This window comes from Aspergillus glaucus (assembly GCF_001890805.1).
Source record: "Aspergillus glaucus CBS 516.65 unplaced genomic scaffold ASPGLscaffold_2, whole genome shotgun sequence".
NCBI classification, from domain to species: Eukaryota; Fungi; Ascomycota; class Eurotiomycetes; order Eurotiales; family Aspergillaceae; genus Aspergillus; species Aspergillus glaucus.
Genome location: NW_019170454.1, coordinates 741,090 through 762,616, shown reverse-complemented (window position 1 = coordinate 762,616; position 21,527 = coordinate 741,090). Strand labels below are relative to the sequence as shown.

Sequence of the window (21,527 nt, the reverse complement as noted above, 5' to 3'; positions counted from 1 at the left end):
AGCGGTCACATTGCTGACTCATCCGTTACCCCAGTGACATCGGTCCCCCCCCAAACAGCAACCCGGAAGCGGCAAGTGCGCAGGTTATTATTCCCTCGTTTCCCCTCTAGAGCCTCACCTCCTCTCTGTCTATCACTTCGATTCCACTTTCTATCGCTTTTCTTCCTTGCATGATTTGCGCCGGCTGTCCCCGGGCTCACTTACATACACCGCTGCAGGTGAGAATATTACTCCGCTGCACTGTGTTTTGAACTTTGATTTCTTGCGCGCGCGCTCCGTGACATCGATCCCCCGGCCTGTTTTGGTTTCATCCTTCGCTTCCCTGTCGCGGCTAGACTGCCAGACGACTGTCACCAATTAAAAGACGAATTATTTGAGTCTTCGACTGGGATTTATTTTGTTTCAACAAGGATACCCCGGGGGTATCGCGAAAAAAATAAAAAAAAAAAATTAAAAGTACACATCCAACGCTCGTTCTACACCCCTCCCCCTTATCTTGGGACGTCATAACGCAAAATGGCCGTCGATACGAGTTACTTGACCACTCAGGTCAATAATATTGTCTCTCAGTTGCATGGTGTTTTTGACGACATTGGAGTTCCGGGCCATGAGCGGGACTCGCGCGAGGCAGAGGTTGGTTGTCGCGGCTTGTCGCGTGCGAAATATGGACACTGACATGATTATGTGCAGCTCTTCAATGCTTTGTCGGAGACATTAAACAACCATCTCAACCTTGTGGATAAGTAAGTTACTTATGACGCGCGAAACGTCCGAACGTGCTGCTAAAACTGCGACAGTGAGAAAGCGGAAATGGAAGAAGAGGCATACAGCCTGATAACCGCGATGCAACAAATGGAACGATCACTAGCGGATGAAAGGGCCAATGGCCAGTTTCATTTGGATCGTGATGAGTTGCAAGTCACGTATCCGTTGAACCGCTGTTTGGTGTCTCTGCGCGAGAAGCATAATGCTATCAGCAAGCTGCATGCAGAGCGTTTCGAGCAGGTCAAAAGTAAGTGTTTCTGAACTATGCCCCGGGGAATGAGTGCTAATAGAAACAGAACTGGTCGAGGCCCTCGAATCGTACGCGTCCCATCTCGAATCGTCGTTTGTCTCCATCGAACTCCCTCCAACGGCACCCGGATCCTCCGTTCCTCCTAGTTTCGACCTTTCCCCGACTTATGTTACTGCATTGGATAATGAATTTACGAGCGTTTACGAAGAATACTACCGGCGGCTTGAATTTGTCCAAACAACCTGCGAGGAAATCATTAAGCTCTGGGCTGAGCTCGGAACTTCCCAGGTGCAAACCGATTCTAATATTCTCAAGTTCTATCGCGACTCCCCTGAACAGCTGGGTCTGCACGAGTCCGATTTATCTAGCCTGACTGAAAAACGCGAAAAGCTCTTGGATGAAAAGCAAAATCGTGAGCGCAGGTTGAACGAACTGCGCACCGCGGTGGATAGCCTCTGGGACCGCTTCGGCGTCGAGGAGGCTGACCGGAAAGCTTTCCTGAATGCAAACCGCGGCTGCGGTCTTAGAACGATCAACGAGTTCGAAGAAGAACTGGACCGTCTCAATGAACTCAAGGGTCAGAATCTTCATCTTTTCGTTGAGGATGCTCGTTGCCGACTGCAGGAACTTTGGGACAGTCTCTACTTCTCAGAAGAAGAAATGCTCGACTTCACGCCCGCTTTCTCCGATGTTTCCAGTGACGCTCTCTTGGAAGCTCACGAGGCTGAAATTTCGCGATTGGAGACTTTGAAGGAACAGCGTGCTTCTGTTTTGCAACTTATCGATAAGCACCGCGGTCTGCTACAAGAACGCGGTGCATTGCAAGCTTCGAGTCAGGATGCCTCCCGCTTGATGGCTCGCGGGAACAAGGGAGAGAGACGTGACCCGGGCAAGTTGTTGCGTGAAGAGAAGATGCGCAAGAGGATCGCAAAGGAACTGCCCAAGGTGGAAGCAGACTTGAGGAAAGAACTGGAGATGTTCGAGGATGAATACGGACGACCCTTCCTTGTCCATGGGGAGAGCTATCTCGACGAACTTACGCCAGCCCCTGCGAAGCAACCACCACCACGTTCCAAGACGCCCTCTGGACCGCCTCCCAGTGCTTCCAGGGCAAGCGCACGACCGCAACCGTCGTCTCGCCCGGCCAGTTCAATGGCGAGTCAGCCGATGTCCCGTCCCGGAAGCTCTATGAGAGGACCTCCTCCTCCGCGGTCGGCTACGAAGACACCGACAGGTGGTCAAACGAAATACAATACCATCGGAGCGGTGCGAGGCGCTGGCGCCAAGTCGCCCTCCAAGATCCCTGCTCGTGTGCCTCTAAGCAACATGCCCCAGGGCAACAACACACCTGACCGCCGTGTAGGCCCAGGTAACTATTCCTCGAGCACGTTGAATGGCAAGTTCCCGTCGACTCGCATGCCTCCACCAAGGATGAGGGCACTTACTGCTGGAACCCGTGGTGAAGGAGGCAGTCTGTTTGAGCCTCCACGATGTAATAGTGCTCTGTCGAACAGCTTTGTCCGGCCAGTCAGTCCTGACGACTACGACCCCAACCAGAATTCGTTCATCAGCTCCTCCAGTCTCTCTCAGTCTCAAAGGTCGACTGGCTTCTCTCAATCAACCCATTCAACTCACTCATCACTGTCCCTCAACTCGTCCCTGCAAGGATACCCTCGACCAAACCCTTATCTCTCGCACGCACCGCCTCCACCGGCACCTAGACAAGTCTCGAATTCATCGACAGTAATCACTGGAAACTCTGGTGGCTCAGAAAACTGGGAGACCTTCGGTGATGATGACGAGTCGGAGTCTGAACCGGATGCCAGCGAGGTGTACTATGCCAAGCTTCGTGCTGCCCATGGGAAGCGCTTCGCCCCTGAAGAGCTGGCCAGTAAGAAAGCAAAGGGCATTCGGAGTGTCAGTCCAGATGAACCCGTTGCCGCTTATAACAGCCATATGCTTCGAGCGGATGATGAGTGGACCGATGATATGGAGCCTTATTGATTGCTCGTCTTTCTTCCAAGTTATAGAGCTTACGACCACGAGATTACTCGACAATAATGACGATTCTCATGATTGACCTTGACTGCTATTAATCGGAGTTGACATCCTCGCGCTACGCGAATGGTTGAGGTTCAACTGTTTCAACCCGGACGACTGCAAAGCAAGCGCTTCTTTTTCTTTTTATCTTTTTCCTTGGGCAAAAAAAAAATCATTAGCGATCATATGCTGTCCCCCAGCTAATTGTACAGAATCGCGCGCTCCATATAATACTGCGTGTGCGAACTACCTGTCTCTCAGCCGTTGCATTGCAACAGTATGAGACTGACAGATAATAGAGGGACTTTCCTGGTTTCTTGTATTATTCTTTTGTATGTTTGGGTTGGTCTTTTGCTTGTTTATTTTACATTCATTTTTCAGGGTGCTCTTCTGGTTTGAGTATTTGCCATTGTATGAATGGGACGGCATGTTATGCTTTTTATTTGTTTGGATATCAGCGCAGCGTACTTTACTTTATCGAATTCTTTTTTGTTTGCTTTCGTCCACCCATAAATGATAACAGGCTCTAAATTGTAGTACACAAGGCATGTTGATGGCTTATTTATTCTATTGTACAAATATACACCCAGTCGAAGTAGTAGTATGCCGACCTACCTCGGCGCCAGCGACCCCATCCACGCCTTGTCTTGATCCTTTCCCTCGTCACTCTCACCCTTCTCAACCGTCTCTTCCCCCTCCGCTAACTGCATAGTCAACCTTCTACCCTCCTCCAGTCTCTTTACAGACTCCTGACGGCCCAAAATCGCCATCGTCTCCGGAATCCCCGGCCCAGGGGCACCGCCAGACAGCGCCCACCGGAGATAATGATACAGTTCTTTCTTAAAGCGTTTGTCGGTTGCAACGCGCGTTTTCTCAGCATCTTCGGGTTGCAGCTGCTCTTGGTTTGGAGGGGTAGAGACAACAATACCCCCATCATACGAAGAGATATTCGCGCGGTGCGTGTCGACCATCCAATGAGCGTCCGGGACGAGTGATAACGCTGCGGCAGCGGTGTGTAGAGCGCTCATTGGGATTGGTTCTTTTTCGTTGGCGGGCGTTGGGGCGTAGGGTTGTCTGGTGAGAGTAGTTGTGAAGAATGTTGCATTGCGTTGTAGGAACTCGGAGGCCGTGGTGTAGGATTTTGCGTCGGCGTGGAGGATCGGGGTTATGTACTCGGGTATGGGGCGCGATTGGAGGATTGGTTTTCTGATTGTTGTTAGTAAAGTATTAGGGTTGGATTTGGGGGTGTGAGAGGCGTACAGTTGTTCGATGGGTATAATTTCTTGGACGAGGTTGGAGAGGCGGGTTATCATGTCTTGGAAGGTAGGGCTGTTGGTTGCGGCAGCTCGTTGGGCGTGTGCTTTTTGGAGGAACCAGAGCTTTTCGAAGGCGACGGTGGTGTTGCCGCGGGTGATTTTTAGGTTGAACTGAGCAATTAGTATTGCCGGATAGAGCTGTATGTGGGGGGAGGGGACGTACGATTTGCTCCAATTCTTCAAGGTTGAAGACGTCCGACTTCTGGGTATGAGACCAGCCCAGGAGCGCAGCGAAGTTTACCAGTGTCTCTGGGAACAGGCCCTGCTTGTCCTTGAACGATGACAGGTCGATATCGGCATTCCGCTTGCTGAGTTTCTGTCCCGCCTTGTCGACTAGAAGGGGAACGTGGCCGAAGCTCGGAGGCGTCCAGTTGAAGGCGTTATACAAGGCGACGTGCATGGGCGTGGAGGGCATCCATTCCGTGCCGCGGATGACATGGGTAATGTCCATAAGATGGTCATCCACCACGTTAGCAAGGTGATACGTTGGGTGTCCGTCGGACTTGACCAAGATCGGATCATCCCAAACGCGCTCGATCATATCCAATTTGCTTTTGGGGCGGTTCTGTCCTGTCTTACCGTAGACTAGGTCGTTGAACATGGGGTAATCGTTTGCCCGCAATCGAACCACATGTGTCTCATTTTTGGATGCTCGCTCCTCGGATTCGGCTGTGGGGATGTCGGCGCATTGTCTGTCGTATCCTGCGGAGAGACCGGCTGCGTTGCGGTGTCTGGCGAGGGAGTCGAGGCGTTCTGAGGAGCAGAAGCAGCGGTAGGCATGGCCGTTGGAGACTAGGTCGTGGGCGTGTGTTCGGTAGATAGTGGTTCGTTCGGACTGAACATGACATAACGATATCAGCACTGCCCAGAAAAAGCTCTGAATCAAGACTCACCTGTCTGTATGGACCGTAAGGACCTCCAACCGTCGGGCCTGTCCTCCGCATTAGCATGCTTCATTCCTCCGCACCAGCAGCAAACCCACCTTCATCCCAATTCAACCCAGCCCACTGTAAGTCCTCATATAATCGCTGTTCCGCATCAGGAATTGTCCGTTTCTACAACACCGCACGTCAGTATCCGAATTCCCTCCGCAGCTCCGGGCCGCATACCTGATCTGTATCCTCAATCCGCAGCAGAAACTGTCCCCCGGTCCGTTTCGCAAGGAGATAGTTAAATAATGCAGTCCGCAAAGATCCGAGATGAAGATATCCGGTAGGCGACGGCGCAAAACGAGTCCTGGCGGGCGTCTGGGGGAGGTTCTTGGATTTGCTGAGATTCGCGGCGGAGGAGTAGCTGGCTCTGGCTCTGGCTCTGCACCCAGTACAGATCCATGAGTGGCGCGCGAGTAGCCCGGAGGAAGGACGTCTCATGGGGATTTCAGAGAGATAATATACAGTAATATACAAGTTCAATTGAGGGGAGGAGGAAAGGTTGATGTCCGATAGAAATGTGGAGGATCAGCAGAAAAAGGCGGAAAAACTAAAAATTAAAGAAAATAAAAATCTCGGGGCCCGACGAGAAACAACCACTCCTCCCTGTACCAGTTTGCTTTTTTGCTCTTTTTCTTTACATTTCTTCTTTTCTCAGTGATTCTCTGTTCTTGGGGGATTCAGTTTATTCCGTGGTTTTTGAGAGATATTCATACTGTGGTAGTTTGCTGAGCTTGGGCTTTCCCCGCGTTAACCAGTATGTGATTTGCCCATTCGCGCGGGCCTACTTTTTGTTGCTCTACTGACCTTATACCTTCTAGTGGCTGAAGAATTTGACCTCTACGGTAAATCCCACATACTGAACGATATTGACAGTGACGCTAATCGACTGCGCAGAGATCCTAAGCATCACCCGCGACGCAAGCAAGGAAGACGTCCGGAAGGCCTATCGCAAGGTAAGAAGATTGACAACAAGGTCACACAAGGTCAAATCTGATTAAACTCAACAGTCCGCTCTCGCCAGTCACCCCGACAAAGTCCCCGAATCCGAGCGTGAAGAAGCAGAAATCAAGTTCAAGTCCGTCCAAGAAGCCTATGATATCCTTTACGATGATGACAAGCGACACCTCTACGATACCCACGGCATGTCCGCATTCAATGGCTCCGGTGAGCCCGGTATGGGAGCCGGTCCCGACTTGGACGATATCCTTGAGCAGATGTTCGGTATGGGGGGTATGGGCGGAATGGGTGGTATGCCCGGGATGGGAGGCATGGGAGGTATGCCGGGAGGACAGCGCCAAAAGCCGAGACGGACGCCGAATGAGGAACAGAAGTATGAAGTGAACTTGGAGGACTTGTACAAGGGCAAGACGGTGCGGTTTGCGAGCACGAAGAATGTCCTTTGCAGCTTGTGTCATGGCAAGGGTGGGAAGGAGAGAGCGACGGCGAAGAAGTGCGGCACATGCGATGGACACGGTATGTTTTTTTATTGGTGAACAAAAGAATGTTGCTAATACTGGATAGGTTTCAGAGAGGTGTTGCAGCAAATGGGCGGGTTCCTTACGCAGTCATCCGTGCCTTGTACCACTTGCAGTGGAGTGGGCAGCTACTTCAGCCCCAAGGACAAGTGCAAGAAGTGTAAGGGGAAGAAGACGACAGAGGAGAAGAAGATGTTGGAGATTTGGATCCCTCGTGGTGCCAGGTGAGTAACACTTGTATAAGCAAAGGTTGACCAGTACTGACTTTAAACAGAGAGGGAGACAAAATCATCTTGGAAGGCGAAGCCGACCAGAAGCCGGATCAAGAACCTGGTGATATCATCTTCCACATCGTCGAACCCGAACACTCGACCTTCCAACGTGCCGGCGCTGATCTAACCACCACCATCGACGTGACCTTGGCTGAGGCACTCACGGGCTTCTCTCGCGTGGTGGTCAAGCACCTCGACGGTCGCGGTATTGAGATCAGTCACCCCAAGACCCCGGGTAATGTTCTCTCGCCCGGCCAGGTCCTCAAGGTCCCCGGCGAGGGTATGCCGATCAAGCGCAGCGACTCCCGCGGAGATCTGTACCTGGTGGTCAATGTTCAGTTCCCAGACGACAAGTGGAGCCCCAGTCCGGCTGTGTTGGAGAAGCTCCGGGAAATGCTTCCCAAGCCGGGGCCGCACATTGAGGCTAACCCGGTGGATGATGTTGACTATGACCCCAAGGGGAACATGGAACAGTTCGGTAGCAATGATCCTCAAGGGGGATCTGCCTGGGAAGACGACGACGATGATGAGCCTACGACAGCGCAATGCGCAACGCAGTAATTGCATTGGCATGGCATTTCGAAAAGCTTCACTCCTCTCTGGCATTACCGGCGTTTTTGTCCTTTCTTTAGTTTTCTGTTTCAGGGTTTAATGACACTTATGCCAGTATATGCGTTATTGGATGAGAAAAAAAAGGGATTGTTTTATGTTTTCAGGATTAGGATTATATGGGAAGTCAGATAGAGAACAGTGGACACCAGTATATGTCTAGATATCCTCTTAAATAGATACCCTGAATTGTCCTCTATAGAAGGAAAGTCATGTGATATCACCTCCATTACAACAAGATAACTCTAATACTACTACTCTCCAACTAATCCTCCTCAAACCATTCTCAATGGCACAACCAAGCATTCCGCCACATCCGGCTGATTTCGATCCCCTTGAACTAGAAATCCTCAATCGACGGGAGGCGTTTAGTCTTCCACCAAAAGATGTCTGCGATATACTGGTTAAGATTTTCTTCGAGTGGATAGCGCCAATCCTACCTGTGATCAACAGACAAGACTTTATGCGCAAATATCACAGTCTAGATGAAACAGGCCCACCTATTCTGCTACTCCAGGCAATGTTCATGGTCGCTGCCAGGTTCACGGCGAACCAGCAGAGCTCAGATGGCCGGAGTATTTCGCCCCGTGTGTTCTACAAGAAGACGAAGGCGCTTTATAATGCGGGGTATGAGAAGGACTCGGTGACTATTCTCCAGGCTGTCATATTGTTGGGGATGTACTGGGATGGTCCTGATGGTATGTTTTTCTCATGGAACTTAGGGGATTCATATTGACCAACCCAGACCTTACAGAGTGTGGTATTTTCTACTGGAGTCGACTCGGGACTGCTTTGGCACAGGCATATGGAATCCATGATAGGCAAGTATTCTCTCTCTCTGTACTATTGACGATTTCTGACCATAACATAGGGAGATATATACGGATCTCAATCATTCAGAAAAAAGCCTACGAAAACGGATCTGGTGGACGCTATATACGCGTGACCGATCCGTAGCAGCCGCTTTTGGCCGGCCACTGCATATCGATTTAAGTGATTCCACGGTAGATCCACTGACTGAAAGTGACTTCATCGAGCGCGATGAGCAATTGCAGATCGAGTACCCATCTGACAAGACCCAAGCTCGGTTCTTCATTGAATATGTCAAGCTCTGTCAGCTCATGGACTTAGGATTATGCCTTAAGCTATCGTCGAGATCGATACAAGACAATAGACGCGCCGAAGCTGCTCAATGCGAACTGGGATTGAGTGAATGGCTTGCGTTCTGTCCTTTGGAGCTGCAATGGAGACAATCCAGGCATACGTTCTTGTCAGGTGTTCTATTTTCTGCGTTCTAGTGGGTTCAAATCTGTCCTCGTCGAAAATTGAAGGACGGCATGCTGAACGGTATCCAGTACGATAATATGCCAATTGCAGCTGCTGCAGGAACCGGACTCCTCCAATGAATCTCAGAAATCATCATTCCATGCTGCATCAACCGTTATATCAATTCTGGAGACGCTATATTCTCATGGGCAACTTCAATATGCCCCTTCTTTCATGTCTGCCCAGAATATCCTTGTGCCATTTGCATTCAAGTCGAACTAACAGTGATTAGAATCTGCCACGCGGTCGTTTCCTTCGTAACCTTACAACATCAAATGGAAGCATCAGTACCTTCCCTCCTACACGCAATCAGACTTAAACTCGATGCAAACCTCGAAATGCTAGAAGTGTTATCGCAGACATGGCCCATCGCTGGGATGATGCTAGAGCTATTCCAGACCACCGCCACTCCGGCACATTTTGACCGGCTGTTGACAGCAGTAGTAGATGACTGTCACCGTCGCTCTTTGGGAGAGACAAATGACACGAGCAGTGGATCTCGATCGTTTCAAAGATCGAGACTTCGACAGGTCATTCTTCCGCAGAGCAGGGTTGTACTCCAGCTTCTGGCGAGGACCAGCCAGAATCGAATGACTGCGATTTCACGTCCAATTCTGGGCGATGTATATTCGGATGCAGAAGTTGAGAATGAGTCTGCTGGGTTACGTCCAGGGGAAATTCACTTGAACGGGTCTCCGGATGCATTTTCGTCAGCGCTCGAAACAGATCCGTCTGCGATTTTACAGAATCTCCAGGAAATTATCCGTATAGGCAGATCGAACATGCCTAACAATGATCATCACCTGTCTTGATCGTGTGCCCCTTTTTTGTTTCCAATTGCATTCGTGAATGAAGAATGAAACCTCAGGAATCGAGTTTCTGGAAGCCGACCCGAGCTCGGCGACTTCGAGTATGTATACCTCGGCACTCTGCAATGCTCGGTTGTTACATTAAATGGTAAATGGTGGCTTATTGAGGCATATACATGCGTAGAGCTATTCAATATTTTAGATCCATAGCCTCCAGCAGTAATAGGCACAAGTACAGAGTAGTTATTCTATGGAGTACAGACAAGATCTTATCAATCTCCGACAATGCCTCGGCATATCAGTCCTCCGCATCAGCACCTCAAGTATTAAACCCCCCACATATCCTCAAACAATCCTCTTCACCTCACTAGACAAAATGGACAAGAAAATTACGTGTTATCTTGATTGCGTTTCGCCTTATAGCTACCATGCATTTAGCTACCTACAGAAGAACGCCGCTGCTTTAGCGGACCTGGGGGTGGAAATTGAGTACGTATCATCCCAAGTTGTATAACGGGATGTTTATAGCTAATTATATAGGTTTATCCCCGTCTTCCTGGGAGGAATCAATGTTGGAAGTGGTAATAAACCCCCGTGGACTCTCCCTGCCAAATCCGAATACGCCAAGTACGACGGAAAGCGAGCGCAGGAGTATTTCGGGAACCAGTTCGAGGTTCCTCCGTGGTTTCCAATCCTTTCTCTTCTGGTATGTAGTGATTCCTCAGCTGTTAGATCAAGTGACTGACATAGATCGATAGCCCCAACGAGCATTGACCTACACCAAAAAATCAACACCCAAATCCGACTACGAAGCCGCCTACCTCGCCTGTCTTGAGACCATGTGGAAGCGCCAACTCGACATTTCCAAGCCTGAGCATCTCACCACAGCCCTCCGTCGTGTCTTCCCCGAAGAAAAAGTCCAGGAGATTCTCACCGGAGCCTCTAACCCCGAAATTAAAGCAGAACTAACAGCCGTGACGGAGAAAGTGGTCAAAGAGCAAGGTGCTTTCGGGTGTCCGTGGTTCTGGGTGAAAAATGCAGAGGGACAGGAGGAACCGTTCTTTGGGAGTGATCGGTTCCATTATATGTGGAGGTATCTGGGGTTGCCCTTTGAAGACATCAAATTGAAGAGTCGGATCTAAACATGCCGGAGTGCCTCTACAGGCTCGGCTTGCTACTTTCCGGCCCAGGTCCGATTTTGCCGGGTGCGGGTAAACTCCGGCGTGGGGAATGTGGGGGAAATCGGGGCATTTCAGGCTGTTGTGGTTCCGGGGTTTCTTTTTCCTGCTTGGTTTTTGTCGGGTTGTGATTGACTACTTTCTCGTGGTCTGCAGAGTAAATCCCTCAATCTGGTTTTCTGTCTCGGTTCAGCCATTGTACGTGGGGTTGTGTCCGGAGACTGTCCGATTGCGAGGACGCTATATTTAATCTCACTTGCGCCTTTCTTCTTTTATAATTGATTGAATGTTCAATTGCATGCCTCTTCTTTCCCTTTTCCTATACAAGCGCAGTCAAAATGACATGCGCAACTAAAACCTCCTGCGAAGGCTGCTCCTGCAGCAACATCAACACCCCCATCAACATCGAAGATTGCGAATCCGAACTCCTCGCCCTGCGCCAACGCACCCGCGACCTCGAAAAGACCCTATCCTCCGTCACAAAACAAGCCACCCAAACTCCAGCAAAACGCTTCCGCTCCGCCCAATGGTTCGACAACAACGACAACCCGGGTATGACAGCCCTCTATATCGAACGCTACCTAAACTACGGCATGACCCGCGACGAACTCATGTCCTCCAACAAACCCGTGATCGGAATCGCACAGTCCGGCTCTGACCTGAGTCCCTGTAACCGGTACCATTTGGAACTGGCAAAACGGGTGAGGGAGGGAATTCGGAGTGCGGGGGGTATTGCGATGGAGTTCCCGACGCATCCGATTCAGGAGAGTTCGAGACGGCCGACGGCTTGTTTGGATCGGAATTTGATGTATTTGGGGCTTGTGGAGTTGTTGTATGGGTATCCGTTGGATGGGGTTGTTTTGTTGACGGGGTGTGATAAGACGACGCCGGCGGCGTTGATGGCGGCGGGGACTGTGGTGAGTTTTTTTTTTTTTTTTTTTTTTTTTCTTTGCGTGTGATTTGGCTAGGGACGGGAGGTGATGGCTAATTGGGCAGAATATTCCGGCAATTTGTCTGAATGTTGGGCCTATGATGAATGGTTACGTGAAAAGTGAACTGGCCGGGTCCGGCATGGTACTTTGGAAAGGGAGGGAGATGTATGCTGCTGGGGAGATCAATAAGGAGGAGTTTATCGATTATGTTTCCAGAGGGTATGCTGCGTGTTCAGTGTGCTGAAGTGTATGCTAACTCAGACAGTGCACCGTCAGTTGGCCATTGCAACACTATGGGTACGGCATCGACGATGAATGCGCTGGCCGAAGCACTGGGTATGGCGCTTCCCGAATCAGCTGCAATCCCAGCACCATATCGCGAACGAGCGCAATGCGCGTATGAAACCGGTCTACGGATCGTTGAGATGGTCCACTCAGACCGCAAACCCAGCGACATCATGACCCGCGAAGCCTTCGAGAACACCATCGCGGTCAACACGGCCATTGGTGGCAGTACCAACGCACCAATCCATATCAACGCGATTGCAAAACACATCGGAGTCGATGTCTCGCTAGACGACTGGGATCGACTCGGTTTCCACATTCCGCTGCTACTCAACATGCAGCCTGCAGGCGAGTTGCTGGGCGAGGAATACTATCGCGCAGGAGGTCTCCCCGCTATCATGGCCGAGTTACTGGATGCAGGCAAGCTGCACGCCGATGTGCTGACCTGCAATGGTCGCACAGTCACTGATAACGTCCGCGGTCGGCACAGCTGGGACCGGCGCATGATCCGCGCTTACCAGGATCCTTTGGTCGCTGATGCAGGCTTCGTGCATCTGCAGGGTAACCTGTTCGACTCAGCAATCATGAAAACTTGCGTTATCTCGCAAGAATTTCGCGAAAAGTTCCTCGTGAACCCGAACGATCCGAATGCCTTTGAGGGTACTGTAGTCGTCTTCGACGGTCCTGAAGATTACCACCACCGTCTCGAAGACCCCTCCACCCCGATTAACGAATACAGCGTCCTGGTCATGCGTGGCGCAGGACCGCTGGGTTATCCCGGTGCCGCAGAAGTGGTTAACATGCACCCACCAGGCCGTCTGTTGCGACAAGGTGTACACTCACTGCCATGTATTGGCGATGGACGACAATCGGGAACCTCGGGGTCACCGTCAATTCTCAACGCCAGTCCCGAGGCTGCTGCAGGAGGAAATCTGGCACTGCTGCGTGACGGCGACCGGCTGCGTGTCGATCTAAATAAGCGCCGCGTGGACATCCTGTCGGTGTCGGAAGCTGAATTGCGACAGCGGAGGGAAGAATTGTCGATACGAGGAGGGTACGATAACCCCGAGAGTCAGACACCGTGGCAGGAGATGTTCCGGAAAGAAACGGCGCAGCTGAATGAGGGAATGGTGTTGCGCGAGGCTGTCAAGTATCAGCGATTAGCGCAGGGGGGAGAGCCTCGCCATAATCACTAGGGCAAGACCACAGGATTGCGCGATTGACTCTGATTGATAACAAACATGCCTTGCATATTCGGAAGTACTATATATAATAATAATAGCACAATTGTGACGCTGTAACTGCACCAACAGGATAGGGCAGAATCCTGAAACAGCCTAGACTCGCCCGTGACTTCATTTGGTCTGTTCTCGTCAGACCGCCTCAAAATTTTTTCCTCTCTCTCACGCACTTCTTTCATTTCCCTCTCCTTTTTCCTATTTCTTTCTTCTTTCTTCCTGCATATTTCTTTTTCGCTATCATGTCTGTCTATCTCCGTCCATTCAGCTCCCTCGTGGCTCCCATGCGCGTTCTCTGAGGCCTCTCACTCAACCACCGCCGGACTCCTGCATTGCGCTTTGCTACCTTGCAGGCTATCTTGTCGAATTCCCGTGTGACTGAGTGCGATCTGAGCTCATTCTCGGCTCTGATAGCGCAAATATCTCGCGATCTATCGATTTCCTCCTTATTCTCCGGCCCTTGGCGCACAACGCATTGTCTTGGTTGTGTGGTTGTTGTCTGGATTGCGGCAGGCAGACACGGTTACTCTTTCGCATTCCTTTTACTACCCACGGATTTATATTTGAATTCTTCCTCTTTCTCACCATGGATGCCTTTTTATAACACACGCTTCTCGGTTCTTCTTCGCCTGCGCGTTTCTGTTTTGTTTTTTGCGCCAAAAGTTATCTGCGGTTAAGCGTCAAAAGTTCTTCCAGCATTGCATTTCTTTTATTTCACCTAATACTCCTCATTCCTCCTCGATCCTCTACTTGACTTGACTTATTCAAACTACTGCGACCATGTCTCCAAACCTCTTTCTCTGTCTTCGAACCGTCCTCTGCCCCGTCTACTGGTTCCAGCGCGGTGAGCGTATCAACGGTTCCATCCATCGCGAGGAGCACTGGGAATCTCCAGTCCCTGGTATCTACAAATACATCCCCGGCCGCGGCTGGCATCTCATCTACCGCGACGGCAACAAGTACGACGAAAAAGTGCCCGTGCCACTGATCTACTGCCGCATCCTGCACCGCTACATCTTTGAATATGAGATGGAAGAGCGCTGCCGCTGGTACTATGTCTCCCTTGAAGAGGGCGCTGCGCCGGTTAGGCGTCTGTTCTTCCGTCTCGATGACGGATACACTTGGGTGGCTGGATGGGATGCCAAGGGGTGTTTCCTGCCTGGACCGTACGTGAAGTGGTCCTTTGATACTGAGGCCAATACCATGCGTCGTGTTTACGAGCCAGAGAGCTCGAATGTCTCGCGGTGCAGCAGCATCGTGCCGTCGAAATTGAATTGATCGACATAACCTTATTTTACTCTGCAACCTGGCGTTTCCTCGATTCAGCCATCTTGATATCAGCTTTTGCCAGCGATTAAGTCAGCGATCTCGATTTATCCGCACTATACCCGTCACAAGGTGTTCAGCAGGAGTTTCTTTTGTCTTTTCCTTTTTGTTCTTTCATATTGTCTGATTGCCACTCTGTTTTGACACATTGCCATTGTATAAAAGTTCCTAGCGATGGCGTTTTTGGATTTTGCGTTATAGACCTGCTTAAAAGTTGTTTTCTTCAGCGTTGGTGTTTTTTTTGTTCGCTGTTTTGTATAGAGTTAGGACGGTCTGGTACTCGTCATCAATATAATCATCTCTGCTATTCTGTACAAGTGATTTACAACTTCGCCTTGGGTTCCTTTACCAATCCCTCCAGTCCCTTCCGTACACTCCCCTCCATTCCCTCTGCTGCAGGCCTCATCGTCTCCCTCTCCACAAACACATGCGTGTACCCTCCGACAACTTTCACATCGTCCTCCCCCTTCCGGAACACGCCAACTTCATATGTGACACTCGACTTTCCCAGTCTCTCTACACGCAATCCCAACTCAAGCACATCCGGGAACGCAACAGATGCGAAGTAGTCGCAGTACGAAGTCGCAATGATGGCAATCTGCTTCATCGCCGGCCCCGATGAGTCGTCTTTGTTGACGGTGAACGGATCCATTCCGCAGTGGCTGATTAGGTATGTGTTGATTATAGAATCGAACAACATGGTATACACGGTGTTGTTGAGGTGCGCGTACATGTCGTTGTCGAACCTGCACCGGTTAACATACAAGCAATGGAAGTATATCCGAGTGTAGGAGGGTAAGGGGGAGATACCATCTGGTCCGGTATTCTTGGTGGAAGGCATAGTCTGCGCGGCTGCGCGCCTTTTTGGCTGCGAGTTCTTTGGGAGCCATTGCACAGTATATGATAGAACAATTGCGATTTCAATCGCGCAGTAACGTGGTTTATGTACCTCGAATGAATGCGACACGCGGGGAACCCGAACCGAGGCTTATCTCCGCTTACATAAACCTTATGCCTCAGGCAGAACAAATTTTCGATATCCTCAGAAAATACCTTCGCAAACCCCACGAGACACAGTCATAACACCGTCGCACAACTCCCCCATCTCGTCTCCTTAACAAGCAAAAAAAAAAAAAAAAAAAAAAAAACACCACAACGCCATCTCCCCGAATCCTCGCCTATCTCGCCCGGCGAGGTAAACTCCCCCCGACAACCATGTCGCTCACACCCGTCGACGCAACCCTCAAAGCCCCTCCCGCCGATCCAGTCCAGGAACCGCCAAAGGTGGCTATCACGCCGTGTGATCCGTGGCCGGCGCCGTATTACTACGAGGGTGGACTGCGGAGGGTTCAGCCATATCATTATACGTATAATACGTACTGCAAAGAGAGATGGCGGGGGAGGACATTGGTGGAGATTTTTACGTCGGAGTTTAGGGATCGGAGGCCAGAGTATTATGTATGTCTCGGTTTCCTGCGTCTGCTCTAGGGATGGTACTGATTGGTGATAGAGAGAAGCACTGGAGAAGGGATCTGTGACTGTTAACGGCCAAGTCGCCGGCCCCGACACAGTCATTAAGAACGGCCAGGTCATTTCGCACACCCTGCATCGCCACGAACCCCCCGTAACCGCTAACGAGATCGGAATCATCCACGAAAACGATGATATGATCGTCATCGACAAGCCCGCAGGTGTCCCTGTGCACTCTGCGGGACGGTACCACTACAACACCGTCGTCGAGATCATGCGCGCCCAGCGCAGTCCGCATTTCCTTCCTAGGCCGTGCAATCGCTTGGACAGACTTACGTCGGGGGTTATGTTTATCGGGAAACATCCCAAGGGTGCGGAGGCGATGGCGGACAAGTTGAAGCAACGGACTGTGCAGAAGGAGTATGTTGCTCGTGTGAAGGGGAAGTTCCCTGATGGAGTGGTTATTTGCGATCAGCCGGTTATGCAGGTTAGTCCGAAGTTGGGGCTCAATCGTGTTCGCGCGACGGGTAAAGAGGCGAAGACCAAGTTCCGTCGACTTGCGTATTACCCCCCTCAACCTGTCCAGACAGTCGTCGACGAGGCAAATGGCGAACGCGCGGCAACACCACCCCCGGCCCTCTCCAACGAAGATGAAGGCTACAGTATCGTCCACTGTCTCCCGCTCACCGGCCGCACGCACCAAATCCGCGTCCACCTGCAATTCCTCGGCTACCCCATCACCAACGACCCCATCTACTCCAACCGTCGCGTCTTCGGCCCCAACCTCGGCAAGAACGAATCCTCCGCTGACCGCGACGGTGAAATCATCGACCGCCTGTCCACAATGGGCAAGACAGAACTCCCAGACACAGTCCACTCATACCGCACGCATCTCACCGCCGCGCCAGACCTCCCACCAGGCACAGACCCTAAATTAGTCAACGAGATCATGACCCGCGAACACGAAGAAGCATCGATAAAATACCTCCGCCGCAAAGGCGAAATGCTCTCCGGCAGAACTTGCGAAATCTGCGGAACAGAACTATACAGCGACCCCGGCGTCCACGAACTTGGTATCTTCCTGCATGCAGTCGCATACGCTGATCTCGAGGGTGACTGGAAGTATCGTTCTAAGATGCCATCCTGGGCTCTTCCGCCTGGTGGATCTGAAGGGCCGCAGGAGGCTCCGGATTGGGTGTTTGGGCCGGAGAGTGAGGAGGTAGTTTTTGGGTATGGGGTTGTGCCTGAGAGTTTGGATGATGAGCCTAAGGGGCAGGGTGGGAAGGATGGGATAGTTAAGGGGAAACAGGGCGTGCCTAGTCTTATAAGGGGTGTTGGGATGGTTGATGTTGAGAAGGAAGGGTTGCCGGAGACTTGATTTGGATTTGGGTTTGCTTGAATATAAAAGTTTTGCATTGCAGATATAGAGATATCCATAGATACTTTGATGTGATGATGAATTGAACGATACACATATCTCATTCCTATCCATTGCAATTGTTGGGGTCGATGTTTTCAATTACGACTAGGAATCAGGGATGATGCCTTGACCGCAAAGACCGCATTCTTTTGAGGTGAATGTAGGCGTTGCTTTCACAGTGGAAGGGGTTGGTTTCTTTGGTTGGGTCTGGGTGTGGTACTTGTTTGCTGTTAGTTGGGGTCTGGGGAGTGAGGGTGGGAATATATAATGCAAACATACTACTTTCAGCATATATGGATTGTTGTTGAATAGGACGTGGAAGACGCTGGATGCATCAGATTTTTTTTTTTTTTTTTTTTTTTTATGAGGTTGGGGAAGGTGATGTCGTCTAGGCTTAGCGGCATTTTGGTAGTGGTTTTGAGATGTGCATTAAAGAAGGCTGCACTGGGTCGAAAGACGGTGTATTATGCATGTTTACTGACGGAAGCCAATAAATAGGACAAAGCGATGCTACTTTATACAACAGATTTCTTCATTTATTTGATTGATGCATCGTCTGTCATGTGAGCAAATGAAAGAGGCCTATGTGACCAAGGAATCGTCCCCGATCTCCTAGGTATAATCACCCAAGTCAACCCCAATCATCCTACATGGGCACCGCACCTCAAGCCTTTCCTAGAGGACAAGCAATCCCCAAATGCCATTCTCATGGAATACATCCCCAACCTCCACCAAATAGACCTTAGCAACTACACCAAAGACCGGGGTGTGGCTCTTCAGGAAGTCTTACACAAGATACATAGTGTGCATGTATGCCAGGGTGATCCGTATCCTCGGAATATGATGGTTCAGGAAGAAACGGGTCGGGTGCTTTGGATTGATTGACCGCGCGCAGACGTTTCCTTATGGGCCTGTCATGTTGAGGCATTATGATTCACTTGTCATGGATGTTGGGTTGACGGAACAGTTGATGGAGGAGTTGGAGGAGGATATGAAGGAGTGGAAGCTTGTGAAGGCTTGGGATTTTTATTATCACTATTCGTGATTTGGAGACATGGTCAGTGGAAGGGATAGACTGGCTTTGCGCGGATCGTATAGATAGATAGCTACGCATATAGATCGCGACAAGTAGCGCAGTGGACAGACGAATCTCTTGATATCAAAATCCAATTGACATTTCCATTCCTTTGTCGCGCCATACTGGTCACATGTTTAAGTTGGACACCATGGATGCGTATCTCACACGAGAAAAAGAAAGAGGAATGGATATTTGGCTTCCACACGACCGTACAAAAATGGAAAAAATAGATTGAGATAAAAAAACACCCGACCAGTACCCTTTATCACTAGCGACCCGTGTGATCCGTCCCGGAAACCGCTTTCCTTTTTCTCTTTCTCGCGCTTTTCTAATTTTTCATTTTGTCGTTCGTCACAGGGGAATAATTTAAGCCTCAGTGGTGACACGGCCCTTGGGGTTGGTGACCTTGACACCGAGAGCCTTGGCCTTGGTGAGGATGTCGACACGCTTGCGGGAGGAGACAGCGTGAGCGATCCTACATTCGTATTAGTATCGAGATGTTGCGTTGCTCATCATCACCGGTGGACATACTCAGCGGCGTAGGTACGGTTGTGCATGAGCAGAAGCTCAACGTCCCGGGGGTTGTGGACGAGGAAGGCCTTGTGGCCAGAGGGCATCATGTGCTTGGTCTTCTTGTTGGAACCGTATCCGATCTATCCATCACATCACATATCAGTATTCGTGTTCGGTGTTCGTAAGGATTTTTCCGGGTGAATCGTACCGAGGGCATCGGAAGGTTGCTCTTGAAGCGTCTACGGACGCGGTTGTCGATACCCTTGGGCTTGCGCCATGACGAAGGAACACACTTAAAGCGGTCGGACTGGTGGCGCCAGAAGGTCTTGGTGCCTGTGAATTGTCAGTTGTCGGTCGTGTTTTCGTGTGTGATCGTCCAGCTATCGATTGTCCATGTCGCTTTTTTCCTCCACCCCGCCTGGATCCAATTGAACGCAAATTCTGCATTCTATCGTAACGCCGTAACCCCGTACTCAAATCGGTTCAAACCAATTTTCCCCCTAAACCGATGGACTCCGATGGACAAAAAACCGATAGACTCAAATCGGAATGTGCTCGGGCAGGAATTCAGGATCACATACGCTTCTTGACGATAGGGACGTGCTTCTTTGCGAGGACCATCTTCTCAAATTATTAGTATTTCCTTCTACCCCAATTCACATAAAAAAGAACATACCTTGCCGGTGTTGTAGGGTCTCGCTGGCTGGGCGTTCGAGAGTTGTCGTGACGGTTCGAAATCTTCCTCAAAATTTCGCGCGGGAGGTTTGGCCGAGCCCAGTTGGAGCGAGTCTGAGTGGCCCGCCGCGCTAGTGGCTCGCTAAGCGATGCCGTTTCCCGATCGGGATTTTAGGGCTGGGGCGGGAAGCCCTGCCAAGGCACGTGATTGGTTGATTTCCGTTTTGGGAATGCATACATCATCTGTCTATGGAGTGTCTTGTCTAATGCCACACTTGATACTCTAATGTCATCTTCCCGCCGCCGCGTTCACTGCTCTGGATCATCTTCTCCATGACTTCCAGGTCTGCTAATGCCTCCTCGGGTGACATTGACTGGTGCACCACTCCGCTCTTCTCCAGAATCGAATAGGCAAAGATACGGATCTCACTTGTGACACCCCGGCCGTTGAAAGCGATTTCCCCTTGATTTGTGAGAGTATCACCATCAAGCGTGATTGGACTCGAACCATAATTGAATTCGTAGATCTGGTCGTTCGACTCCGATCCATACGACAATGATAAGGTCCCTTGTGTTCCGTTCTTGGTCCCTAAGGTCGCTTGAATTGTATCAATAGGCGCAAGATGTGGTTGTCGCAGACTGCACTGCGCCGAAACCTCAGTCAGGGGATGAGCATGGGCAGTTTCATTGAGGATTAGGCGTATAGCGGCGATAACATGGACACCGCCATCTAAGAGGAACCCGCCTTGGTAATCAGAATGTCTGCGCCACTCCGTTTCTGTGATGTTGTTGTTATCAACTTTGCCTAAACGAGAAATGATTCTAAACTTACTGTGATATTTGGAGTCAGGCTTTATCATGCTGTGCACCTTCACCCGGAAGCTATCCAGGCCATGGAGCCCGACCTCAGCCGCCGTTTTCTTGTATTTGTCCATCCATCGCCAGTTCTCTCCCACAGCCCATAGAATCTTCCGATCAGGACCTGTCTGGGAGCGATACCATCTTATCAAATCAATAGCTGTAGCAACGTCTTTGGCAATAGGTTTCTCGGAGAAAACATGTTTCCCCGCCTGGATAGCCAATCGAATATACTCCGGCTGGATCGTAATCGGGAGACTTCATGGATTAGCGACTGTCAAAACACTGGAAAATGGCAGGCATACGCAATAGTCACAGCCATGATATCGTCACGGGCAAGCAAGTCTTTATACCCCTTCCCCGGGCCCGAGTCATCAGAGTAAATATCGACATCTGGAACTTTTCCATATTCTCTTTTTATCTTCTCCACTGTAGCTGGGATACCCTCTGCCAGTTTCTCGGCTGATTGCAGAGAGCGGGAGTAGACGGCTTTGAGGACGCAGCCCCAACCACTGGAGTCTATGATAGATGGCTGATAATGACATCGTTAGATGTAAAGAATAAACGAGAGGTTCTGGTTTTGGATGTTTGTTTGCGTACCAGGTGTTCCTCGCGGGCAAAGTTCCCTGATATATGTATTAGCATTGGTTTGTTTCTCCTTCTCTGATTGAGATACGTACCGCTGCCTATAATGGCCATGCCAATCTTAAAGTCATGCTGCATGATGGCTACAAGTTAAACTGTTCTGTAGGATGTAAAT

At 50.4% G+C, this 21,527-nt stretch overlaps 12 protein-coding genes across 12 annotated transcripts; 8 read left to right on the top strand and 4 right to left on the bottom strand.

The window, feature by feature from the left end:
* Window positions 1-516: 516 nt before the first annotated feature.
* Window positions 517-3,019, top strand: ASPGLDRAFT_116688 (putative microtubule associated protein (Ase1); the record flags this gene model as incomplete). The annotated part of the gene is made up of 4 exons (XM_022539799.1): window positions 517-633; window positions 691-743; window positions 798-1,012; window positions 1,062-3,019. The coding sequence occupies 4 exons, from the start codon at window positions 517-519 to the stop codon at window positions 3,017-3,019; spliced, it is 2,343 nt and encodes a 780-aa protein (XP_022405192.1).
* Window positions 3,020-3,666: 647 nt separating this feature from the next.
* On the bottom strand, window positions 3,667-5,741 carry ASPGLDRAFT_31658 (glutamate--tRNA ligase MSE1; the record flags this gene model as incomplete). Its single annotated transcript, XM_022544078.1, has 6 exons — window positions 3,667-4,261; window positions 4,316-4,482; window positions 4,535-5,206; window positions 5,265-5,302; window positions 5,354-5,426; window positions 5,481-5,741. 6 exons carry the CDS (start codon window positions 5,739-5,741, stop codon window positions 3,667-3,669), a joined length of 1,806 nt encoding a protein of 601 aa, XP_022405191.1.
* Window positions 5,742-5,875: 134 nt separating this feature from the next.
* On the top strand, window positions 5,876-7,925 carry ASPGLDRAFT_42086 (putative DnaJ domain protein (Mas5)). Its single transcript, XM_022545542.1, has 6 exons — window positions 5,876-6,057; window positions 6,122-6,145; window positions 6,198-6,256; window positions 6,311-6,776; window positions 6,825-7,002; window positions 7,053-7,925. Coding segments are annotated over exons 1-6 (1,287 nt in total). The 5' UTR covers window positions 5,876-6,056; the 3' UTR covers window positions 7,612-7,925.
* Window positions 7,926-7,951: 26 nt separating this feature from the next.
* On the top strand, window positions 7,952-10,034 carry ASPGLDRAFT_141075 (transcription factor domain-containing protein). Its single transcript, XM_022541721.1, has 5 exons — window positions 7,952-8,357; window positions 8,405-8,480; window positions 8,531-8,956; window positions 9,015-9,168; window positions 9,234-10,034. Exons 1-5 carry the CDS (start codon window positions 8,123-8,125, stop codon window positions 9,795-9,797), a joined length of 1,455 nt encoding a protein of 484 aa, XP_022405189.1. The 5' UTR covers window positions 7,952-8,122; the 3' UTR covers window positions 9,798-10,034.
* Window positions 10,035-10,170: 136 nt separating this feature from the next.
* ASPGLDRAFT_116589 (putative DSBA family oxidoreductase) lies at window positions 10,171-10,936 on the top strand (the record flags this gene model as incomplete). The annotated part of the gene is made up of 3 exons (XM_022539781.1): window positions 10,171-10,283; window positions 10,335-10,500; window positions 10,553-10,936. 3 exons carry the CDS (start codon window positions 10,171-10,173, stop codon window positions 10,934-10,936), a joined length of 663 nt encoding a protein of 220 aa, XP_022405188.1.
* Window positions 10,937-11,310: 374 nt separating this feature from the next.
* Window positions 11,311-13,385, top strand: ASPGLDRAFT_22030 (IlvD/Edd family dehydratase; the record flags this gene model as incomplete). The annotated part of the gene is made up of 3 exons (XM_022543150.1): window positions 11,311-11,889; window positions 11,969-12,123; window positions 12,170-13,385. The coding sequence occupies 3 exons, from the start codon at window positions 11,311-11,313 to the stop codon at window positions 13,383-13,385; spliced, it is 1,950 nt and encodes a 649-aa protein (XP_022405187.1).
* Window positions 13,386-14,207: 822 nt separating this feature from the next.
* Window positions 14,208-14,705, top strand: ASPGLDRAFT_63380 (uncharacterized protein; the record flags this gene model as incomplete). The annotated part of the gene is made up of 1 exon (XM_022548652.1): window positions 14,208-14,705. The coding sequence occupies one exon, from the start codon at window positions 14,208-14,210 to the stop codon at window positions 14,703-14,705; it is 498 nt and encodes a 165-aa protein (XP_022405186.1).
* Window positions 14,706-15,075: 370 nt separating this feature from the next.
* On the bottom strand, window positions 15,076-15,643 carry ASPGLDRAFT_117536 (acyl-CoA thioesterase; the record flags this gene model as incomplete). The annotated part of the gene is made up of 2 exons (XM_022539880.1): window positions 15,076-15,499; window positions 15,564-15,643. The coding sequence occupies 2 exons, from the start codon at window positions 15,641-15,643 to the stop codon at window positions 15,076-15,078; spliced, it is 504 nt and encodes a 167-aa protein (XP_022405185.1).
* Window positions 15,644-15,968: 325 nt separating this feature from the next.
* ASPGLDRAFT_22027 (pseudouridine synthase family protein) lies at window positions 15,969-17,601 on the top strand (the record flags this gene model as incomplete). The annotated part of the gene is made up of 2 exons (XM_022543149.1): window positions 15,969-16,211; window positions 16,264-17,601. 2 exons carry the CDS (start codon window positions 15,969-15,971, stop codon window positions 17,599-17,601), a joined length of 1,581 nt encoding a protein of 526 aa, XP_022405184.1.
* Window positions 17,602-18,216: 615 nt separating this feature from the next.
* On the top strand, window positions 18,217-18,528 carry ASPGLDRAFT_116376 (uncharacterized protein; the record flags this gene model as incomplete). The annotated part of the gene is made up of 1 exon (XM_022539767.1): window positions 18,217-18,528. A coding segment is annotated over one exon (312 nt), but the record flags the coding sequence as incomplete, so codon positions are not given.
* A 559-nt stretch (window positions 18,529-19,087) lies between these two features.
* ASPGLDRAFT_117358 (60S ribosomal protein eL32) lies at window positions 19,088-19,855 on the bottom strand (the record flags this gene model as incomplete). Its single annotated transcript, XM_022539862.1, has 4 exons — window positions 19,088-19,196; window positions 19,253-19,374; window positions 19,443-19,567; window positions 19,816-19,855. 4 exons carry the CDS (start codon window positions 19,853-19,855, stop codon window positions 19,088-19,090), a joined length of 396 nt encoding a protein of 131 aa, XP_022405182.1.
* A 205-nt stretch (window positions 19,856-20,060) lies between these two features.
* On the bottom strand, window positions 20,061-21,513 carry ASPGLDRAFT_42080 (Gfo/Idh/MocA family protein). Its single transcript, XM_022545541.1, has 5 exons — window positions 21,448-21,513; window positions 21,368-21,393; window positions 21,073-21,299; window positions 20,742-21,025; window positions 20,061-20,687 (listed from the first exon to the last, which is right to left on the bottom strand). Exons 1-5 carry the CDS (start codon window positions 21,488-21,490, stop codon window positions 20,173-20,175), a joined length of 1,095 nt encoding a protein of 364 aa, XP_022405181.1. The 5' UTR covers window positions 21,491-21,513; the 3' UTR covers window positions 20,061-20,172.
* Between the last annotated feature and the right edge of the window lie 14 nt (window positions 21,514-21,527).

What these genes read in the sequence shown, in the direction of transcription:
- ASPGLDRAFT_141075 (XM_022541721.1), top strand. Translation starts at nt 8,123, where the DNA reads ATGCGCAAATATCACAGTCTAGATGAAACAGGCCCACCTATTCTGCTA. An exon ending in GTACTGGGATGGTCCTGATG is followed by an intron (nt 8,358 to 8,404) that starts GTATGTTTTTCT and finishes TGACCAACCCAG; the next exon opens with ACCTTACAGAGTGTGGTATT. An exon ending in GCATATGGAATCCATGATAG is followed by an intron (nt 8,481 to 8,530) that starts GCAAGTATTCTC and finishes ACCATAACATAG; the next exon opens with GGAGATATATACGGATCTCA.
- ASPGLDRAFT_42086 (XM_022545542.1), top strand. An exon ending in TCCGGAAGGCCTATCGCAAG is followed by an intron (nt 6,257 to 6,310) that starts GTAAGAAGATTG and finishes TAAACTCAACAG; the next exon opens with TCCGCTCTCGCCAGTCACCC. An exon ending in CGGCACATGCGATGGACACG is followed by an intron (nt 6,777 to 6,824) that starts GTATGTTTTTTT and finishes AATACTGGATAG; the next exon opens with GTTTCAGAGAGGTGTTGCAG.
- ASPGLDRAFT_42080 (XM_022545541.1), bottom strand. Translation starts at nt 21,490, where the DNA reads ATGCAGCATGACTTTAAGATTGGCATGGCCATTATAGGCAGCG. An exon ending in TTGCCCGCGAGGAACACCTG is followed by an intron (nt 21,300 to 21,367) that starts GTACGCAAACAA and finishes TGTCATTATCAG; the next exon opens with CCATCTATCATAGACTCCAG. An exon ending in GCCTGACTCCAAATATCACA is followed by an intron (nt 20,688 to 20,741) that starts GTAAGTTTAGAA and finishes ACAACATCACAG; the next exon opens with AAACGGAGTGGCGCAGACAT.